General features: G+C 36.0%; 1 protein-coding gene across 1 annotated transcript in view; it reads right to left on the bottom strand.

The window, feature by feature from the left end:
- The window catches only part of DPYD (dihydropyrimidine dehydrogenase), an 803,004-nt gene that overhangs the window by 143,494 nt on the left and 638,591 nt on the right, over positions 1–20,919 (bottom strand). The window contains exon 19 of the mRNA XM_082832404.1: positions 5,590–5,732. Within this exon, the coding sequence (XP_082688530.1) occupies positions 5,590–5,732 (143 nt within the window). The remainder of the gene's footprint in view (positions 1–5,589; positions 5,733–20,919) is intronic.

Here is a 20,919-nt window from a genome sequence, read left to right as displayed (position 1 = left end):
AATACATATCATCTGTCTGATTATGTCTTGTAAAAAAATGCATCTTGTCAGTACATACTTTACATCTGAGTAGAAACAGAAAGCTAGATTTGATAGTATTCCACCTTAAGTTATATAAGTGGATGAGCTCTTCAAGGAAAATATTATAGAATCAGAGAAGGGGAATGAGGTGGGCAGTTAAGAGCCAGTGAACAAATGGCAACAGAGAAATGGGAAGGTGATGATGGAGGGATTTAGGGCCTTGAGGTGTACAAAAAAGATGTGAACCAACTGCCAGAGGGAATTTGATGGGAAATTTTTTTTAAAAGATGAATAAAAACATGCTTACCAGCACACCAAGGCCCAGCTGACATTAAACACTGTGAATTTGGAGTAAATTCAATTGGCAAAGTTACCTGAATTTCTCTAATAATATTCAGCATCCCAGAAGTATAGAAAGTGAAAGGTTAGATTAACCCAGGACTAGGGAGTGGAACAGGGTAAAGTTCAGCTACAATGGAAGAGAGATAGAAATATTATACATTCTCCACCCCATTCAAATGCCAAGTCAAAATTGTATATTCAGGGATTTTCCCACTCATAACTGTCCTGAATATATCTTAATACTGATTTTAGTTCAAACTTTAGCTAAAATTGGTTTAAAAATATTTTCCGGCTGAATTAAAACGTGACTAAAGCTAATGACACATAATTGATACATAATCTGTAATTTTATGTCAGTAAAAGCCTATGTGTGGAAATTTACCTTTTTAACAACATCAATTGGGAGTCAATATTTTACATGGCTGGGAAGTTTCTGGGCCATTCCTAGCCAGAGCTGAAGGGGCAGTGCTTTGGCAACCACTTTTTAATACCATGTTGACCTTCTCATCCCCTCTTCATAATCTGGTTTAAAAAAATGACGGGCTTGGGCTTCCCTGGTGGCGCAGTGGTTGAGAGTCCGCCTGCCGATGCAGGGGACACGGGTTCGTGCCCTGGTCTGGGAAGATCCCACATGCCGCGGAGCGGCTGCGCCCGTGAGCCATGGCTGCTGAGCCTGCGCGTCCGGAGCCTGTTGCTCTGTAATGGGAGAGGCCACAACAGTGAGAGGCCCGCGTACCGCAAAAAAAAAAAAAAAAAAAAAAAAAAAAAAAAAAAAGATAAAAAATGACAACTCGAGCATACTCATTTAAAAAATACATTCAACAAATATTTAATGTGTTTTTCCTATACCCTGGTCAATACATCAGATGACCAGTGTTCTAGGATGAGGCCTGGCATGAAAAGATACATTGAGCCAAACAGATTTCCTCTTTTGAAAATCTGAGCCAACAGATACTAAGCTGGTGAGGTATTTCATGTAGAAGGTGGAGCTGAAAGACCACCATGTCGAATGGGTCCATGATGAGCATGTGCTAGGCAGAAGTTCAGAGGAGGCAGGAACAAGGAGTAAGTCCTGAAGACAAAGGATTGAACAGAGCTATAGATTCCTTTGAGGGAGAAATCACATGGCTCACAAAAGAGCTGGAAAAGGTCTCTGCCCAGAACTGCCCCATTGGTTCTTGCAGTTCCCGTCTCCATTCACATATAGAATACAATAGGCTTCACTTTCTTCAAGTAGTTTGAGTGAGTCTCTGCTTCTTGATCCAAGATGAGCCTAAGCAGAAACTGCAATTTGAGCGATTATTTTACCACACGTTTTTATGAAGACACAAAGTACTCCATATATTTATATGCCAGGGTCCATAAACTGAGTGCACATCTGTGTTTGGAACATACCATGTTATTTATTTTTCTGTGTTCCCACATTTCTTCTCTTCTTTGAATCCTTACTCTAAGAATTAACTGGTAGCCTGAACATGTAAGCTTTGAGTAGATGGGGAAGATCTGCCTATTACTGCTACTCCACCTTAGAGGTTCTGGGAGGGGGACAGGCGGTATGACCAGTTGGAAGAGCATTGGCTTTGCAGTCGAGAAACTCAAGGTTTTAGTTCTGGCTTTAGCGTTAGTCATGTGACTTTGGCTACACTACTTTCATCCTCCAAGCCTAAGATGATGTCAAAGAAGTATAAAATGATTTCACTCTCAGGTAGGCATGGAAATACTGTATCTAGCAGTAGCTAGAATCAGCACACGGTAGACAGTCAACAATTAGCACCCCTCATGTGTGACTCGCCCAAGCTTACATGTCTGGAAATGAGCAGGAGTCCTTTCTGGAACCCACTCATAATGCATTTTTATACTTGAGTTCATGTATTCCTCCATGTTCATGAAAACAAATTCAGGTGATATTCAAGCCTAGACATCCATTACCTTCCAGATTCTTCTTGAAGATACTGCTCTGTATTCTCCCTTCATTTCTGATGCCCACAAGTCCCTTCTTTTACCATTTCCCTTCTTCTTAAGGAAATTCCTTCAGTCATTCTTTTAGTTATGCTTCCTGGAAATAAATTCTTAGTATTTCTTGAGTTAAGAATGTCTTGTTTTATCTTTCCTTTTTGAAGGAAATAGGATTATGGGTTGATAGTTCTTTTCTTTCAACAGTTGAAAAATTTTGTCTCACTTTCTGGACTTGATGGTTTCTGATGATGAGAAATCTATTGTCATAATTGTTTGCTCCTCATAGGTAAGACGTCATTTTTTTCTTGCTTTCAAGGGCCTTTTGTCTTTAGTTTTCAGAAGTTTGATAATGATGTGTTTTGGTATGGGTTTCTTTGGATCTCTCATGTTTGAGATGCATTCAGCTTCTTGAATCTTGTAGGTTTATTTATGTCTCTTACAAAACTTGGGAAGTTTTCAGACATTATTTCTTTTTCATCCCCTCCTTCTGTGACCTCTCCTCTGGCACTCTGATAACATGAATGTTACAACTTTTGTTATACTCCCACAGTTCCCTGAGACTTTGTTCATTGTTTTCCTTTCTGTCTTTTTTCTCCCTGTTTTTCAGATTGGTTAATTTCTACTGCTCTATCTTCCAGTTCACTGATTATTTCTTTGTCCTCCCCATTCTTTTGTTGAGCCCATCAACTGAGTTTTGTATTTGTTATTATATTTTTCAGTACTGAAATTTCCATTTGGTTCTTTATAACTATGTCTTTTTTGAGACTTTCCATATTTTCCATTTGCTTCAAGCCTGTTTGTAATTGCTTCTTAGAGCAACTTTATGATGTCTGCTTTAAAAATCTTCATCAGATCATTCTAAATCTCTGTTACTGCTATCTTGGTATTGGCATCTATTAATTGTCTTTTACCATTCAGCTTGAGGTCTTCCTGGGTCTTGGAACGATGAGTGATTTTCAATTAAAACATTGACATTTTGGGTATTATGCTAAGGGACTCTTCATCTTATTTAAACCTTTTGTTTTAGCTGGCATTTTTGGATACCATTCTGGTAGAGGAGGGCAAGGATGCTTCCTCATTACTGTCAAGATGCCCTACTTGTCCTCCTTTGACACCTGAGGGACATAACTCCTTGTTACTGCCAAGAGAAGATAGGAGTTCTGGCTCCCCTCTAGGCCTCATCTGACACCAGGGGGCTGTGACGGGGCAGGGACAGAGTGGCCTTGTTACTGCTGGGTGGTGATAAAAATCCTGATTCTCGAGCTTCACTGGTGGTGCAGTGGTTGAGAGTCCGCCTGCCGATGCAGGGGACACGGGTTCGTGCCCCGGTCCGGGAAGATCCCACATGCCGCAGAGCGGCTGGGCCCGTGAGCCATGGCCGCTGAGCCTGCGCGTCCGGAGCCTGTGCTCCGCAACGGGAGGGGCCACAGCAGTGAGAGCCCCGCGTACCGCCAAAAAAAAAAAAAAAAAAAAAAAAATCCTGACTCTCCATTAGACTTCCTCTGACAAGGCCCCGGGGGGGAGGAGAAGGGACACCTCATTACTGTCAATGGGGTGGAAGTCCATGCCTCCCACATATGGGAGCTCATTATTGCCCAGGAGCGATGCTGGGTGCCTTGTTATAGCCTCCTGAGGCTGGAAGTAAGAGACCCATGCTTGTCCTTTGCTTGTGTGGACAGGTGTGGCGCTGCAGTTTTTAAGCTGTGGTGTTTGGCTAGAGAAGAGCAGTTACGGTCAAAAATTTTCTGTCTTGCTAGGCTGTCTTTTCCTGGTTCTCTGGCTAGAAAGAGTAGGGGTTTTTTGTCTGCACCTGTTGTTTCTGGGTGGCTGGCTTCTTTGGCTCCAAGTCTGGGATATATGAGGCAAAAAGAAAACCCAGGAAATTCTCCACTGTGTGGTGCCTTGGGTCCTGAGATTCCTAGCCAGACTGCCTTCTCCCCTCCTTTCAGAATCTCTTTATGTTCGTTCTAGATATATAAAGGTTTTTAATTGTACTTACTCAGAAGCATAGGGAAAAGTACACCTACTCCATCTTCCTGGAAGCAGAAGTACTCCTCCATTAGCATTCTGATATATGTTATTTCCAATTTATATTTTATAACAGGATGTTAATTCTTATTGTTAAATTGGCAACACAAGATACTGCACTCCATTTTCTTGCCAGAGAATATAAGTGATGCTAAACACTCTGCTCCCCAATTACTATCAATGTTAGGTAGTAAGCAGCCATATTAAAGTGGGATTTACCTCAGAGGTCACAGTCTAGTCCTCACATGAAAAATTTTACCTGGGTCATGTCAGACCATCCAAACCTGCATATCTGGTCCCTGAGAGAAATGCTTATGCTGTAAAGTGCTGACGCACTGTACTGCATCTATGTTGAACAACATTATAATATAAAAAGCAAGTGTATAAATAATAAAATATTAAGTAATTTCTAAGTTATTTGTAGATGGCTAATAAGAGTATTATGGGGCTTCCCTGGTGGCACAGTGGTTGAGAGTCCGCCTGCCGACGCAGGGGACACGGGTTCGTGCCCCGGTCCGGGAGGATCCCACATGCCGCAGAGCGGCTGGGCCCGTGAGCCATGGCCGCTGAGCCTGCACGTCCAGAGCCTGTGCTCCGCAGTAGGAGAGGCCACAACAGTGAGAGGCCCGTGTAACGCAAAAGAAAAAGAAAAAAAAAAGAGCATGATGTACTACATCTCAAAGTATCACTTTATGAAGACAATGGATGATTTTCCCTCAGCTTTGTACCACAAGAAGGTAAACAACCAATTCATTTCTATATTTTGAAAGCTGTGATTTCTTTGCTTTGGCTGCCAGGAAGTTCACAGTCAAGTTTGTTAATGCCTCCAGTACCGTATGGCATAGATTGTGTGTATTGGCCTTGCCCCTGACTTCTTTTATTTTTCAATCAAGATTTTACTTTTACCCAGAGTTCCTCATATATTTGGGGTTTTTTTTTTTCATATATTTGGTGTTTATCCAGTAGTACAGTATACATTTTGGAACGTGATCTCATTTATTTTAGAAACATACAGGTGAACAAGTATGTTAAAAAAAAATAGAGGGTTTGTAAGCCCTCAGAAGGAGAGGAAATGAACCTCAGGTTTGTTCTCAACCCGCAATAGAAACTTAATGAGTGCCACGCTTTTGAAACCGCAAGGCCTCTTTCTCAAGAGACCCTACAAGAACATACTTGTCACATAATTTTCACTTTATTTGTTAGACGGAGTTTTGTGAAGGGACAGACAAACACAAGTACTACCTGGAGGACCGAAGCACCACTGTGGAGAAACTGAAGACCACTTTCAGCTGAGTCAATTCCACCAGTGGCCAAAATGGGAAACCCAGGCAAAGCGCGAGCAATGGTGGTCACAGCTCTCAAAGCAATAGGTCTGATGGCTGTGCCTACAGCAAATGAGGATGATCAATGGTTAGTATATTGACCACTTGAGCATATTGCCTTATAATCACTATCATGTGATGGCAGTGTTGTACTAGACGAAATTCAATTTTATCTCTACTTAAGATATATACGTATGTAATATACAAGCATTGCTATGTTTCAAAGTATGTTAATTTGTAAATGGATATGTACTTATTTTAAGGACTTTGATGCTATTATTGCATGCAGGCATGTTATGCAAGTGGGTATAGCAACTCTAGGACTCTCACATAAAATACATACATATCACAATTTGATATACAGTAATGTGTAAAAGATTGTATGGAACACTTGAGCATCTGTTTTAAAAAGAACAAGGAATAGCAGATTTTGTAAAAGAAAAACAATCACATACAGTGCATAAATAGACATACAGCTCTGTTATGTTTCCGTGAAGTATAAAGCAGCTGGTGTGAATAGAGATACTGCAAAAACAAGCAAGGTGCTGATGAACTTACAGATTCCATATTGCATTTTACATGTATTTCCCAAAATCTGATAGTGATTTTACTCAAACATAGTAAGCCTAATCTAATTTTCAATACATTAGAACATTTTAATCAAGTTAAAGAGAATTTACTAGAATTCAGTAATTAGAGTATGCGTTTGAGTTTGTATACATTATTTAACCAAACATTACCAATACATTATTTGCTAATTGTAATAAAGGCTGTATGGATGGACAGAACACTCTGAGGTCACTTTTTACATGATTACACTGTATAAGGCTGCTTAGACTCTCAAGGGTTAACCCAATTGGGAGTAAATTAATGCTCTCGTAACATAGTAATATAATTTGATATTTCAGATGTACGCTCATAAGTCAACGGTCCTTTAAAGGCATTTTCTGAAGTAAAAATAGTTCTTTTTGTGCAACAATGTGGCATTGCCTCAAATAAGGGCTCTACAAACAACAAAACAAGCAAAGGGTAAAATAAGCCTCATGTGGTGCATACTTTGGCATCTCCTCCACCACCACAAGCATCCTTACCAGCATTCTCAATATGTATTCACTGGTGCTCCTATTAAGGAAGCACAAAGAACTTTCATTAAAATCAGCGGTTTTCTTTTTATCCTGTTCGTTTCAGATGAAACTGAATTTACGTGTAAACTAATGCTTTAGCACTCAACACCAAAAATGTTTGTGGAAATGTCTACTTGGCGCTCCCACACATAAAAAATCTTCCTCTAGATAGCAGTGTTTCTTAGTCAAGAATATTCAATGCTGACACTTCAGGATTCCATAACTGACATTTAAATACAAGGTAGTAAGTTAGGGCAAATTAGAAACTGAATGTCAAGATTCTATTTCTATTTCAAAATATTTATCAGCAACTTCTTCTTAGTCTATATGTTTTAACCATAAAAAAGGCTAACATAGTGGACAGGAGAATGCATGGAAAGAATACACACACATATTTATAGAAACATATCTTTAGCTATACTAAAAAGAAATTCAAGAGTAAAAGTTAGAGGAAAGCATTTTTAAAGGAAGTTGTAACTTAAATAAACCTTTTAGACAGACATACAGCTATCTTGGCATAATATAACTGATATGTTCAATATATGCTAAGTTGATGGCTCCTTTACACACATGTTACTTTGAAGTAATAAAGAAACATTGGGATTCGTTTTTTTTTCTTATTTAGTTGACCCTGGAGAGTAAAGGAAATTTTTGCTAAGCAGATAAATAATTTATTTCTAACTGCACTGTTAGAAGACTATCATTAACACTAAGGGGTAAAATTTCAAAGTGGTACACAGGGATTTGGCCACATATTCCAATTGATATTAATGGACATCAAATGGCAAAATCCCAGAACACAGCTTTGAAAATTTAACCAGTTACATTTAAAGGGCAACGTTATTACACAGGTGTTAAAAAACATCAGCAAATCCTCAGTGGCATTTGAAGATGTTCAATTAGGTCAATAAGACATTTTCTATTTGATGTATTTCTTCTTTTTTAAAACTTTTCTAATATACCGAATGAACATGAAAACCTTTCAAACTAATAAAGGTATCTTTTCAAAAATTAAGAGTAATTATGTTCTCTGAGGAAATGGGATCCAAAAATGAAGAAATGGATCCTTCTGTTGCTGGGTAATAGTAAATTCAGTTTTAATTTCCATTATAAATTCCATTTGATTGGTTTTCTTTATAACTCAATTGATTTAGTATGAAATATATCTACCTGTTCTCAGCATTTTTATGGGGAATAGATTTTAAAAATGACTTTTATTCGCCATGAAAGGTTTTTGGAAGGAAACTGAAGGTATGTAAAAGGATCTTTCTAAATTGTTATACAGAAATTTCTTTTTAGTTTTAAAGTGACAGAAATGAAAAAATAATAGATTCAATATAAAAATAAAACTTTTGGTGTGAAAGAAATACATATATCGATATCATACGAGATTGTACATATGTTAATTAAAATGCATACAGATTTCCAGAATCACAGTTATTGAGATAAGAATTTTTAAAACTTTGTCACTGCTACAGTAATTAATGATTTTAGACCAAAGACCAGGGAGGAAGAAGCCAGTTGAGAAGCTCAAGGAATTAAAAGTGGACTCCATCCTAAAGGAAGCAACAAGGTTTAAATCAAAAATTGAAATCCTATAAGCTTAAATTAATTAATAGGCAACGTGCAATTTAAATTAAGCCTTCATCTACATGGGGTAACCAGATGAACCTGATGGGAAATTAATTACATCAAGCCTTTCTGTTTCAACAGTGTGGGAAGTGCCAATGAAAGTCAGCCATTCTGAATCCCCACATTTTGAAACAAGCTGCAGGTTCAAACAAACAAAAAGTGAACTAGACCTTTGAGTTCCAACATTGCTGTGAAGAGTCCTGATTTGTGCCAAAGTGACCCTAGCAGAAAACCTGGGGGACTAGAATGAACTTTTGGTATCTAATCAATCGAGGCCCTCCATATAGTCACATCCTAAAATGCAAATCAGTATGTTGAATTCACAGATCTTTGATAAACTTCACTTTACATTTGATTGATTCATGATCTAGAAAAACATTTCAGTAAGCCAGAGATGTTGAATTCAAAGGTAACCAATCTGAATTCAATGATTTTTTTTCTTAAGAAAATACTTTCTTATTTTAATTGCAATTTCAAAAATGCTACCGTTAGTAGTAGTATTACATATTGATATGCAAGTAAGAATTAATGTATTATGACTTAGGTTCCTTACTCAGGCCTCATTTATCCATTCATCTGTTCATCTGTCTATTCAAGAAATATTAAGCACCTGTGCCTTCTTTTAAAAAAGAGGTAATTGTAACTGAATTGGAAAAGCTTAAAAGACAATCTCAGGTAATCAGTTTATGTTGTAACCATATTGTCACCCAGGGTGGATACCCAAAACACCAGGCTCAGTGATCTTAGGAGGTAATATGAGTTGTTATTCATTCTGTACATATCCCATTAGGAAAGCTTCACATTCATTTAAACATCATATATTTTATGATTGCTATTAATACAAATTCTAGAAAGAAGGGAATTTGAGGATGAATTAGTTACATCAGAGAGACAACAGGGCCAACTGCTTAGGTTCAAATTCTAGCTCCACTATTTACAAGCTCTGTAATCTTGTGAAAATTTCTTAATCTTTTCATCTATAAAATAATAAAATTATAATAACTTCACAGAGCTGTTTTGAGGATTAAATTATTTAATATATATAAAGGGCTAGCACATAATAAAGATTATACAGATGTTTGCTATTGTAACCTGTACTACCTAGAAGGACAATTGATTTCAGAGGGATCATTTATTTAGTTTACTTTGTGCCTTTTATGCTGTTGCTGTGTGCTTAGTAATGCAAAGAAACCTTTTTTTTTTTTTTTTATTGGAGACAAGATCGTGATGCCTAGGATGATGAAACTTTATAACCTCTGCTCCCTTAGGAGAACCACACATCTCCCTCTCCCTTTTCCCCTCTCCAGCAGCTTTCATTTAGTGGTGTCATAATGTTGGTAGGATTAACTGACTCCAAAGCTAAAAATCTCAAAGGCAGACATCCATATATTTAAAATTTTATTTTGAGAATCAAAAGGTCCATGCACTAAATCAATATGCAAGACTTTTAATGACAACATCAGAAGTTGAGTTTATTGGTGAGAAGAAGGCAGAGCTTTACTTAGCATGACTAAACCCTTGAAGAGAAAAGACATTTTTAATGGGCAAGATAGTGTGGAACATATGCTAATTTTGGATAACTGAAATTTTGAATAATTGAGTTTAATTCTGTTTGTTTTTTGCTTAATCATTTGACTCCTAAGACAGCTACTGTTACAGAGTTAGTTGTTAAAGCTAAGTCCACAATAAACTCCCTGATAATGGCTCTAGCTGGCAATAAAACAGAATTGGGTTATAATACTCACTCGTGCTCACTGTGTATACAAAAAGAAAATGTAGTTTTAATTTGCTTACATTAATTAAAATATAATGAATTAAGTGGATAACAAATTCCTTAGAAATTGAACTTTGTCTAATTGTTAACAGTCTTAACATCACCCAGAAGAAAAAAAATATTAGCAAATCAAGAATTTCAAGGATTTAGGAGTTGAGAGATTGATTGTTATAAAATAAACATAAATCAAGCACCAAAAATTTATCCTTTAAAACAACTTTAAGGTATTAATGAACCTAACATACTGATAAATATGTAAAGCACATATATACATATATATATACACATATATACAATGGAATATTACTCAGGCATAAAAAGAAATGAATTTGAGTTATTTGTAGTGAGGTGGATGGACCTAGAGTCTGTCATACAGAGTGAAGTAAGTCAGAAAGAGAAAAACAAATACCGTATGCTAACACATATATATGGAATCTAAGAAAAAAAAAAAAGGTCATGAAGTACCTAGGGGTAAGACGGGAATAAAGACACAGACCTACTAGAGCATGGAGTTGAGGATATGGGGAGGGTGACGGGTAAGCTGTGACAAAGTGAGAGAGTGGCATGGACATATATACACTACCAAATGTAAAATAGATAGCTAGTGGGAAGCAGCCACATAGCACAGGGAGATCAGCTCGGTGGTTTGTGACCACCTAGAGGGGTGGGATAGGGAGGGTGGGAGGGAGGGAGACGCAAGAGGGAAGAGATATGGGAACATATGTATATGTATAACTGATTCACTTTGTTATAAAGCAGAAACTAACACACCATTGTAAAGCAATTATACTCCAATAAAGATGTTAAAAAAATAAAATTAAATAAATAAAAATACATCTTTACACATGGATTAAAGTCCTCTGAGAAAATTACCATAACTCAACTAGAAACTGAAGTACTACAAGGATCCAGGGTTATATCAAGAGATATGAAATCTAAAGAGGAGAAATGGGAAAAAGAAAACCAATTATTTTAAGTTGTTATTTTAGGTTTATTGAAAAAGCTAAAAATTTTCTTATGAACATGTTTTAATTTTTGTTGAATATTTCAAGATATTTTTTCTGAGTCTTCATATCTCTATAGCTGTTTATCTGCTTCATAACATATTCAATATATTCATAGTCAATTCATATTCAATAATTTGGTAACTAGCATGTGCCAGGCATTTTATTTTAAAGCAATAGAATTAAGACTATTTACCAGAGAAGGGGCCATTTTCCTTTCTGAGCATTTATTTTTGGAGTGATTTCCATAGCCTGACACGGAGACTGGGGCTTCATACAGTGTGATTTAACCCTTAGAGTGCTGTGCAGGTAGATGCTATCATCTCTGTTTCGTATGTGAAGAAAGGGAAGTTCAAGCTGAATAAAACTTGCTTGATGCCAAAGTTTAAACACCAAGTCTCTGTGACTATCAGAGTCCATACTTTTCAGCTGCTACTGAGAAATGACAGTGCAGCAATTATGACGAGGATCACTTGCACATTGTCTTTGCCTAAGAAAACCAGTATCAGTATCGTCTGTGGTCTAATGCTCAGAGCACAGGTTCTAAAGTCCAACCAATTAGGTGTAAGTCTTTGCTCTATTACTTTACACAATTGTGACTCTGAGCAAGCTCCTTAGTTAGCTTCTTAGAACATCAGTTTTCCCTATCTGTGAAACAGAGACATCAATAACAATAACATCATAGCAACTTGGGGACTATTACATGATACAATTTGTGGAAAGCACTCGGCACAGGGCCTGGTTCATAGTATATATTAGCTAATATTACTATCAAAGCCAGAGAAAATTGATCAGAAAAATAAGCATTCACTATAAACATGTGGTGATAAACACTTAATACTTAGGGGGTGTTAATTAATCTCCTAGATATTAAATTTGGAGATCCTAAGTCATTTCATTTCTAAAAATTATAGTTTGAGTCTATGATTGTAAATGCATATATTTGTGTGAATAACTCTTTATTAGATGTATAATGCAATTGCAATATCTAAATGTATATGTCTTATCCAGAAACTCTATTTTGAGAAATCTAATCCATTAGTGCATAGACATAAAGTTACATGTACAAAGAGGTTCCTTGAAATATTGTTTCTTATAGCAAAACAGTGAAAACAACCTAAATAATCACTAGCAGTTATGCTAGTAAATAAATTATAGTTCATCCATGTATGTATGATATCACAGGAAACTTTTAAAACTGACGTGGAAATATCTCTAGGATATGATGTTATGTGTTAAATGACAAGTAGCAGAATAATATATAGGGTGTAGTCCCATTTTAGGTAAAAAAAATGTCTGATTACATTTAGTATGTGGGCATGTAAATGCAAAGAATGTTGAGTTTTAAACTGCTAATAGTTATTTCTGGGGAAGAGGTTGAAGAGGAACTTTCAAGTTCGATATCTATACGTCCATATTATTTTATTCTTTTAGGTAAGAAAGTGTTTATGATTCACTTCTGCAACGAAAAGTGACTATTTTTTATAATGCTTCTAAAACAATACAGGAATAGGCATTTTCAGATTCTGTGCTGTGAAACATTTATATATGGGATGTGCAATGATCCTACCCTCTGTACATTCAGAAGAGCACATTTGGTTCTATATCCAATATTTTAAGTAAAATATTAACAAACTTAGAATATATCCAAAACAGGGTGAATAGAATGATCTCTCTCTCTTTCTCTCATTCTCCCCGCCCTGCCACATACACATATACACATACACACACATAATGGGATGGACCCAGAGATGGAAAAAGCCTATGAAAAGTTTTGTTTGGAATCAAAGGGTAAGCAAAACCAGTAAAGCAAAATTTCAGTATGTCAGTTTTCTGAAGTAGTTTAGGATGTGGTGATCTAGAAGAACACAGAAAAGCAAGAAAGTGCTTCACACATATCAAATTAAGGATGTCGAGTTATGTTACTAGTGTATGAAACTTTAATTTTAACATTATCTGCCAAAATAAACTTTATTCCCCATAACTTAAAATGCATATGTATATATATATGTATATATAATATACATATATTATATATAAATAGTTTATTATGTACAGCTAATTCCACTGTTATGGTGCAATAAGATTGATTTTGAAATAAAAATTTTTTAAAATAATATGTGTGTGTGTATAAAATGGCTGAAAGTAATCCCAATAGTTGTTCTTCAAATATTTAAGGGATAACCATAAAGAAAGGCTTCATTTATGTTTTCCTCAAAAGATAACGAGAACAAATGGTTAAGAACACACTATTGGTTTTATTGTTATTTTTATCATTAATTTGTTGTAAATTCAGCAACAGAAGTAGCTACATTTGGATGCCCATATCCCTTAAACCTAAATGGATATTTGGCAGGTAGTGGCAGGTAGGATGCAATAAAAAAGACATCTGTACTATAGAAAATATTGAATTAGATGATCTCTTCCAATTCAAAATTCCAGGATAATATGAACTTTGTCATGGTATTTTAAGGAGCAATTTTATATGCTCTGTGGTTTCCCAGTAGATACCAGTGATGAAGTTAACTTATAAAAGGATTAAGTATGAGTTAAAGTGAAATTTTAACATGCAATACATTCATTATAGAGACTCCTCTTTTGAGTGCTTTCTAATTGCCAGGTGTTTTCCTAAGTGTTTTTTCATGCATTGTCTCAGTGACATTACTTTAGGTATTTTTTTGTCCTCATATTCTTAGATTTGTAAATGAGATCGTAAGAAATAAATATCTCACCCTCAAGATCACTCAGACAGTGTGGGTCCAGTATTTGCATCTAGGTGTACCTGACCCCTAATGCCATGTTCTTAACCACAATACTATATTTCTTCCCTATTTTAATTGTTTGCATATTGATTAAGTTATAGAGAGAGGAGTTAATAATTGTTATAAATAATAAAGGTATGTTGTCCGCATATGATAAAACCAAGAATATTGGCGTTATATTAATTGTTGGCTAGTAACTAGATAGAAACGATAGTAGTTAGTAATTGGTCTAACTAGAGAGACCATATGACCTGGTTTGCCCAGGAGAGTTCCAGTTTATCACACCTATATTTATTTGTAATTACATGATGTAATTATAAACTGCATCCTCTTTCACTCTAAAAGTAATCTAGTTTGTTTAATCAATTATAATGATAATTGTATCTAGGAATTATAGCACAAAGATAATTATGGAAGCAAAGTGAAAGTTGATTTAGAACAAAACCATAATCTATGAAAAACTTAGAAACTAACTACACCTTCCAAGACTCAAAGGATGGCATGAAGAGATAAATTTCCTTGAACTTGTTACTAGAGTGAAAAATATATGGCATTCATATGTGATATCTAGGCATAATTAGTCTATATGTTCTTTCTGTTTTCAACCTGTAGGTGGCCACCACAAGCTACACTTATTAAACAACTCATTAGTAGCATTTTCAATACTGTCATCTTCAGATAATTAGCAATTTATTTAAATAACCAATTTCTGTAGAAATAATTGCCATGAAATGCCCTGAACCTACTTTTTTCATAAACTATAATAAAAGTGTTAAGATAATCCCTGACATTTGCAAATGCCATTAGTTCACCTTTCCTTTTGATAGTGCTATGGCATTATGTTTAAACAATTACCCGATAACACAGCAGTTTAATGAAACAGTACAGTAAGCACATTCTTCAATATGGCCAGCGAGGACATTCAGATTTAGAAAGAAATCCAGACATGTTAACATAGAGGAAAGACACACAGACAAAAGAAAAAGGATTATTGAAATAAGTACATTATTGCTATTTCCAACTTGGTTTAGTTTTCATAGTAGATGCTACAACATATGTACTCTCTTTGGAAACAAGAATGGAGAGTTTTGTAAATTGATTCATGTAATTGGATGGTGTCAGTTAAAATCGTATGGATCTATGAATATGTAAAATATACTCATCATATTATTTGTTCAGTAACCTCCACTCACAAGAAACAAGTAGGGAATTTTTCTTACTCTCATTTTTCATGTATTTGTGTTTTTACTTACCAAATGGTGTAAATTTTCAAAGTAGAGTCATCAAGGAAAAACTATAAATGGCTTTTACATCTCAGATGGTATTTAGCATTTAAAATGGACCAGGGTTCTAATCTCAGTTTCTTCCTTGTGATTCGGCTCCCTATTTTAAGAACTACTGATGAGGGCTCATAGTGTGTTTCTGAGTTACCAGAGATAAAACTCTCTGAGACCGTCACAGTTTTTAAGCTGTTGGTCTTCAGATTGGGATTGACACAGACACACTACTATGTATAAAACAGATAACTAATAAGGACCTACTGTATAGCACAGGGAACTCTACTCAATATTCCGTAATGGCCTATACGGGAAAAGAATTTTAAAAAGAGTGGATATATGTATATGAATAACTGATTCACTTTGTTGTACACCTGAAACTAACACAACATTGCAAATCAACTATACCCTAATAAAAATTTAAAAAAAACAACAACTAGAATTCAAAAGCAGTGACAATATCATTTTACGGCTTAAAGGAAATAATGCTGAGAACCTACTGAATACCAGGTGCTCTGCTAAGTTATTTACACATTATTTATATCTTCACAGGTCACATATGTATTATCCTCCTTGTACAGATGAAGAAATTCAGGCTCAAAAAAGTTAAATAGCATATGTATACAAGAAAGGCAGGGTTGTGTAGTAAAATAACACATTATAGCAATAAAACAATTAGTTCACAATGTGACCATAAAATTCATTGATGGGTTTGAATTTGAGGGCTTTTCTTTATTTCCAGATTACCATATGCCTCAGTCCCTCCCCCCATAAGTACTTCTGGCAGTACTGTAAGCTTATAAATATAATGAATTTACCTATTAATATATGACTCTTTAAAAATACACATATTTTCTTAGAGAAGAGATTCTGAACCACGACAGACTTAGCAAACTTGGTGTATAAACATCTCTCATAAGATTTTGCCTAAGGATGTTCAGGGCAAATGTTATCATACCACATAAAAATCTCACAGTCTACGTGTATTCAAAAATGGTTATTTGAAGAGGAGAAAGAGAAAGATTAAAATGACGATGATAATGTTGATGAACCAGAACTAGGCTTTGCTCTTGGAGAAGCCAGAACAATTACAAGGGGGCATTTTTCTGAAGATATAAAAAATAACAAAAATTTTCCCACATCCACTAGGATCATATTATCTCTTTCTTTGTAAAGCCATGATTTCTTTCCTCTCTGAAATTCTGTACTCTGTTTACACTGTGGGTGGTTCCATGGTCAGGGTGTCCATGGTAGCACTTGACCTACTGTCAATCTATTCCTTTTATTCTCACTCTCTTTTTCACTTTACAATGAATTACATGTGTAAATCTCTGGGCCTTGTGATAAGGCTGCATTCCACAGAGTCTGCTGAAACCCAGGTTGTACAGCAAGCACTAAGGTTTTGTTCTCTCCTCTGGGCTGGACATCTCTCAAAGATATTAATGGGCTTTGACATTTTTTTATTGAAGTATAGTTGATTTACAGTATTATATTAGTTTCAGGAGTACAGCACAGTGATTCGGTACTTTTACTGATTATAGTCCATTAAAAGTTATCAGAAGAGAATCGGTTAATTTTCTGTGCTATACAATATATCCTTGTTGCTTACCTATTTTATACACAGTAGTTTGTATTTCTTAATCCCATACCCCTATTTTGCCCCTCTCCCCATCAGTAACCACTAATTTGTTTTCTATATCTGTGAGTCTGTTTGTTTTGAATATACATTCATTTGCATATACATTCGAGATATAAGTGATATATAATAGTTGCCTTTCTCTGTCTGACATATTTCAGTAAGTATAATATTCTCTAGCTCCAACCATGCTGCTTCAAATGGCAGAATTTCATTCTTTCTTATGGCTGAGTAATATTCCATTGTGTATATCTCACCTTCTTTATCCATTCATCGCTTTTTTTTCTTTTAACATCTTTATTGGAGTATAATTGCTTTAAAATGACGTGTTAGTTTCTGCTTTATAACAAAGTGAATTAGTCATACATATACATATGTTCCCATATCTCTTCCCTTTTGCATCTCCCTCCCTCCCACCCTCCCTATCCCACCCCTCTAGGTGGTCACAAACCACCGAGCTGATCTCCCTGTGCTATGCAGCTGCTTCCCACTAGCTATCCATTTTACGTTTGTTAGTGTATATATGTCCATGCTACTCTCTCACTTTGTCACAGCTTACCCTTCCCCCATTCTCTAGTAGGTCTGTGTCTTTATTCCCATCTTACCCCTAGGTACTTCATGACCTTTTTTTTCTCCTTAGATTCCATATATATGTGTTAGCATACGGTATTTGTTTTTCTCTTTCTGACTTCCTTCACTCTGTATGACAGATTCTAGGTCCATCCACCTCACTACAAATAACTCAATTTCGTTTCTTTTTATGGCTGAGTAATATTCCATTGTATATATGTGCCACATCTTCTTTATCCATTCATCTGTTGATGGACACTTAGGTTGCTTCCATGTCCGGTCTATTTTAAATAGAGCTGCAATGAACATTTTGATACATGACTCTTTTTGAATTATGGTTTTCTCAGGGTATATGCCCAGTAGTGGGATTGCTGGGCTGGATAGGAGTTCTATTTTTAGTTTTTAAGGAACCTCCATAATGTTCTCCATAGTGGCTGTATCAATATACATTCCCACCAACAGTGCAAGAGTGTTCCCTTTTCTCCACACCCTCTCCAGCATTTATTGTTTCTAGATTTTTTGATGATGGCAATTCTGACTGGTGTGAGATGATAACTCATTGTAGTTTTGATTTTCATTTCTCTAATGATTAATGATGTTGAGCATTCTTTCATGTGTTCGTTGGCAATCTGTATATCTTCTTTGGAGATGTGTCTATTTAGGTTTTCTGCCCATTTTTGGATTGGGTTGTTTGTTTTTTTGTTATTGAGCTGCATAAGCTGCTTGTAAATTTTGGAGGTTAATCCTTTGTCAGTTGCTTCATTTCCAAATATTTTCTCCCATTCTGAGGGTTGTCTTTTGGTCTTGTTTATGGCTTCCTTTGCTGTGCAAAAGCTTTGAAGTTTCATTAGGTCCCATTTGTTTACTTTTGTTTTTATTTCCATTTCTCTAGGAGGTGGGTCAAAAAGGATCTTGCTGTGATTTATGTCATAGAGTGTTCTGCCTATGTTTTCCTCTAAGAAAACATATTAATGGGCTTTAACTTTTTTTTATTGAAGTATAGTTGATTTATAGTATTATATTAGTTTCAGGAGTACAGCACAGTGATTCGGTACTTTTACTGATTATAGTCCATTAAAAGTTATCAGAAGAGAATCGGTTAATTTTCTGTGCTATACAATATATCCTTGTTGCTTATCTATTTTATACACAGTAGGTTGTATCTCTTAATTCCATATCCCTATGTTTTCCTTTAATCCATTTAGAATTTATTTTTGTGTGTGGTGTTAGGGAGTGTTCTAATTTCATACTTTTACATGTACCTGTCCAGTTTTCCCAGCACCACTTACTGAAAAGGCTGTCTTTTCTCCACTGTATATTCTTGCCTCCTTTATCAAAGATAAGGTGACCATGTGTGCGTGGGTTTATCTCTGGGCTTTCTATCCTGTTCCATTGATCTATTTTTCTGTTTTTGTGCCAGTATCATACTGTCTTGATTACTGTACCTTTGTAGTACAGTCTGAAGTCAGGGAGCCTGATTCCTCCAGCTCCATTTTTCATTCTCAAGATTGCTTTGGCTATTTGGGGTCTTTTGTGTTTCCATACATATTGTGAAATTTTTTGTTCTAGTTCTCTGAAAAATGCCAGTGGTAGTTTGCTAGGGATTGCATTGAATCTGTAGATTGCTTTGGTTAGTAGAGTCATTTTCACAATGATGATTCTTCCAATCCAAGAACATGGTGCAGCTCTCCATCTATTTGTATCATCTTTAATTTCTTTCATCAGTGTCTTATAATTTTCTGCATACAGGTCTTTTGTCCTAGGTAGGTTTATTCCTAGATATTTTATTCTTTCTGTGCAATGGTAAATGGGAGTGTTTTCTTGATTTCACTTTCAGCTTTTTCATCATTAGTGTATAGGAATGCCAGAGATTTCTGTGCATTATTTTGTATACTGCTACTTTACCAAATTCATTGATTAGCTCTAGTCATTTTCTGGTAGCATCTTTAGGATTCTCTATGTATAGTATCATGTCATCTGCAAACAGTGACAGCTTTATTTCTTCTTTTCCGATTTGGATTCCTTTTATTTCCTTTTCTTCTCTGACTGCTGTGGCTAAAACTTCCAAAACTATGTTGAATAAGAGTGGTGAGAGTGGGCAACCTTGTCTTTTTCCTGATTGTAGTGGAAATGCTTTCAGTTTTTCACCATTGAGGACGATGTTGGCTGTGGGTTTGTCACATATGACCTTTATTATGTTGAGGAAAGTTCCCTCTATGCCTACTTTCTGCAGAGTTTTTATCAAAAATGGGTGTTGAATTTTGTCAAAAGCTTTCTCTGCATCTATTGAGATGATCATATGGTTTTTCTCCTTCAATTTGTTAAGATGGTGTATCATGTTGCTTGATTTGCATATATTGAAGAATCCTTGCATTCCTGGAATAAACCTCACTTGATCATGTGTATGATCCTTTTAATGTGCTGTTGGATTCTGTTTGCTAGTACTTTGTTGAGGATTTTTGCATCTATGTTCATCAGTGATATTGGCCTGTAGTTTTCTTTCTTTGTGACATCCTTGTCTGGTTTTGGTATCAGGGTGATGGTGGCCTCGTAGAATGAGTTTGGGAGTGTTCTTCCCTCTGCTATATTTTGGAAGAGTTTGAGAAGTTTAGGTGTTAGCTCTTCTCTAAATGTTTGATAGAATTCGCCTGTGAAGCCACCTGGTTCTGGGCTTTTGTTTGTTGGAAGATTTTTAATCACAGTTTCAATTTCAGTGCTTGTGATTGGTCTGTTCATATTTTCTACTTCTTCCTGATTCAGTCTCGGCAGGTCATGCATTTCTAAGAATTTGTCCATTTCTTCCAGGTTGTCCATTTTATTGTCATAGAGTTGCTTGCAGGAATCTCTCATGATCCTTTGTATTTCTGCAGTGTCAGTTGTTACTTCTCCTTTTTCATTTCTAATTCCATTGATTTGAGTCTTCTCCCTTATTTTCTTGATGAGTCTGGCTAATGGTTTATAAATTTTGTCTATCTTCTCAAAGAACCAGCTTTTAGTTTTATTGATCTTTGCTATTGTTTCCTTCATTTCTTTTTCATTGATTTCTGATCTGATCTTTATGATTTCTTTCCTTCTGCCAACTTTGGGGGTATTTTTGTTCTTCTTTCTCTACTTGCTTTAGGTGCAAGGTTAGGTTGTTTATTTGAGATGTTTCCTGTTTCTTAAGGTAGAACTGTATTGCTATAAACTTCCCTCTTAGAACCGCTTTTGCTGCATCCCATAGGTTTTGGGTCATTGTGTCTCCATTGTCATTTGTTTCTAGGTTTTTTTTTTGCGGTACGTGGGCCTCTCACTGTTGTGGCCTTTCCCATAGCGGAACACAGGCTCCAGATGCACAGGTTCAGCAGCCATGGCTCACAGGCCTAGCCGCTCTGTGGCATGTGGGATCTTCCTGGGCCGGGGCATGAACCCATGTCCCCTGGATTGGCAGGCAGACTCTCAACCACTGTGCCACCAGGGAAGCCCTGTTTC

Source organism: Leucopleurus acutus (genome assembly GCF_964270905.1).
Source record: "Leucopleurus acutus genome assembly, chromosome: 2".
NCBI classification, from domain to species: domain Eukaryota; kingdom Metazoa; phylum Chordata; class Mammalia; order Artiodactyla; family Delphinidae; genus Leucopleurus; species Leucopleurus acutus.
The sequence above is the reverse complement of the archived record's forward strand: the minus strand, read 5'-3'. Positions and strand labels throughout refer to the sequence as shown.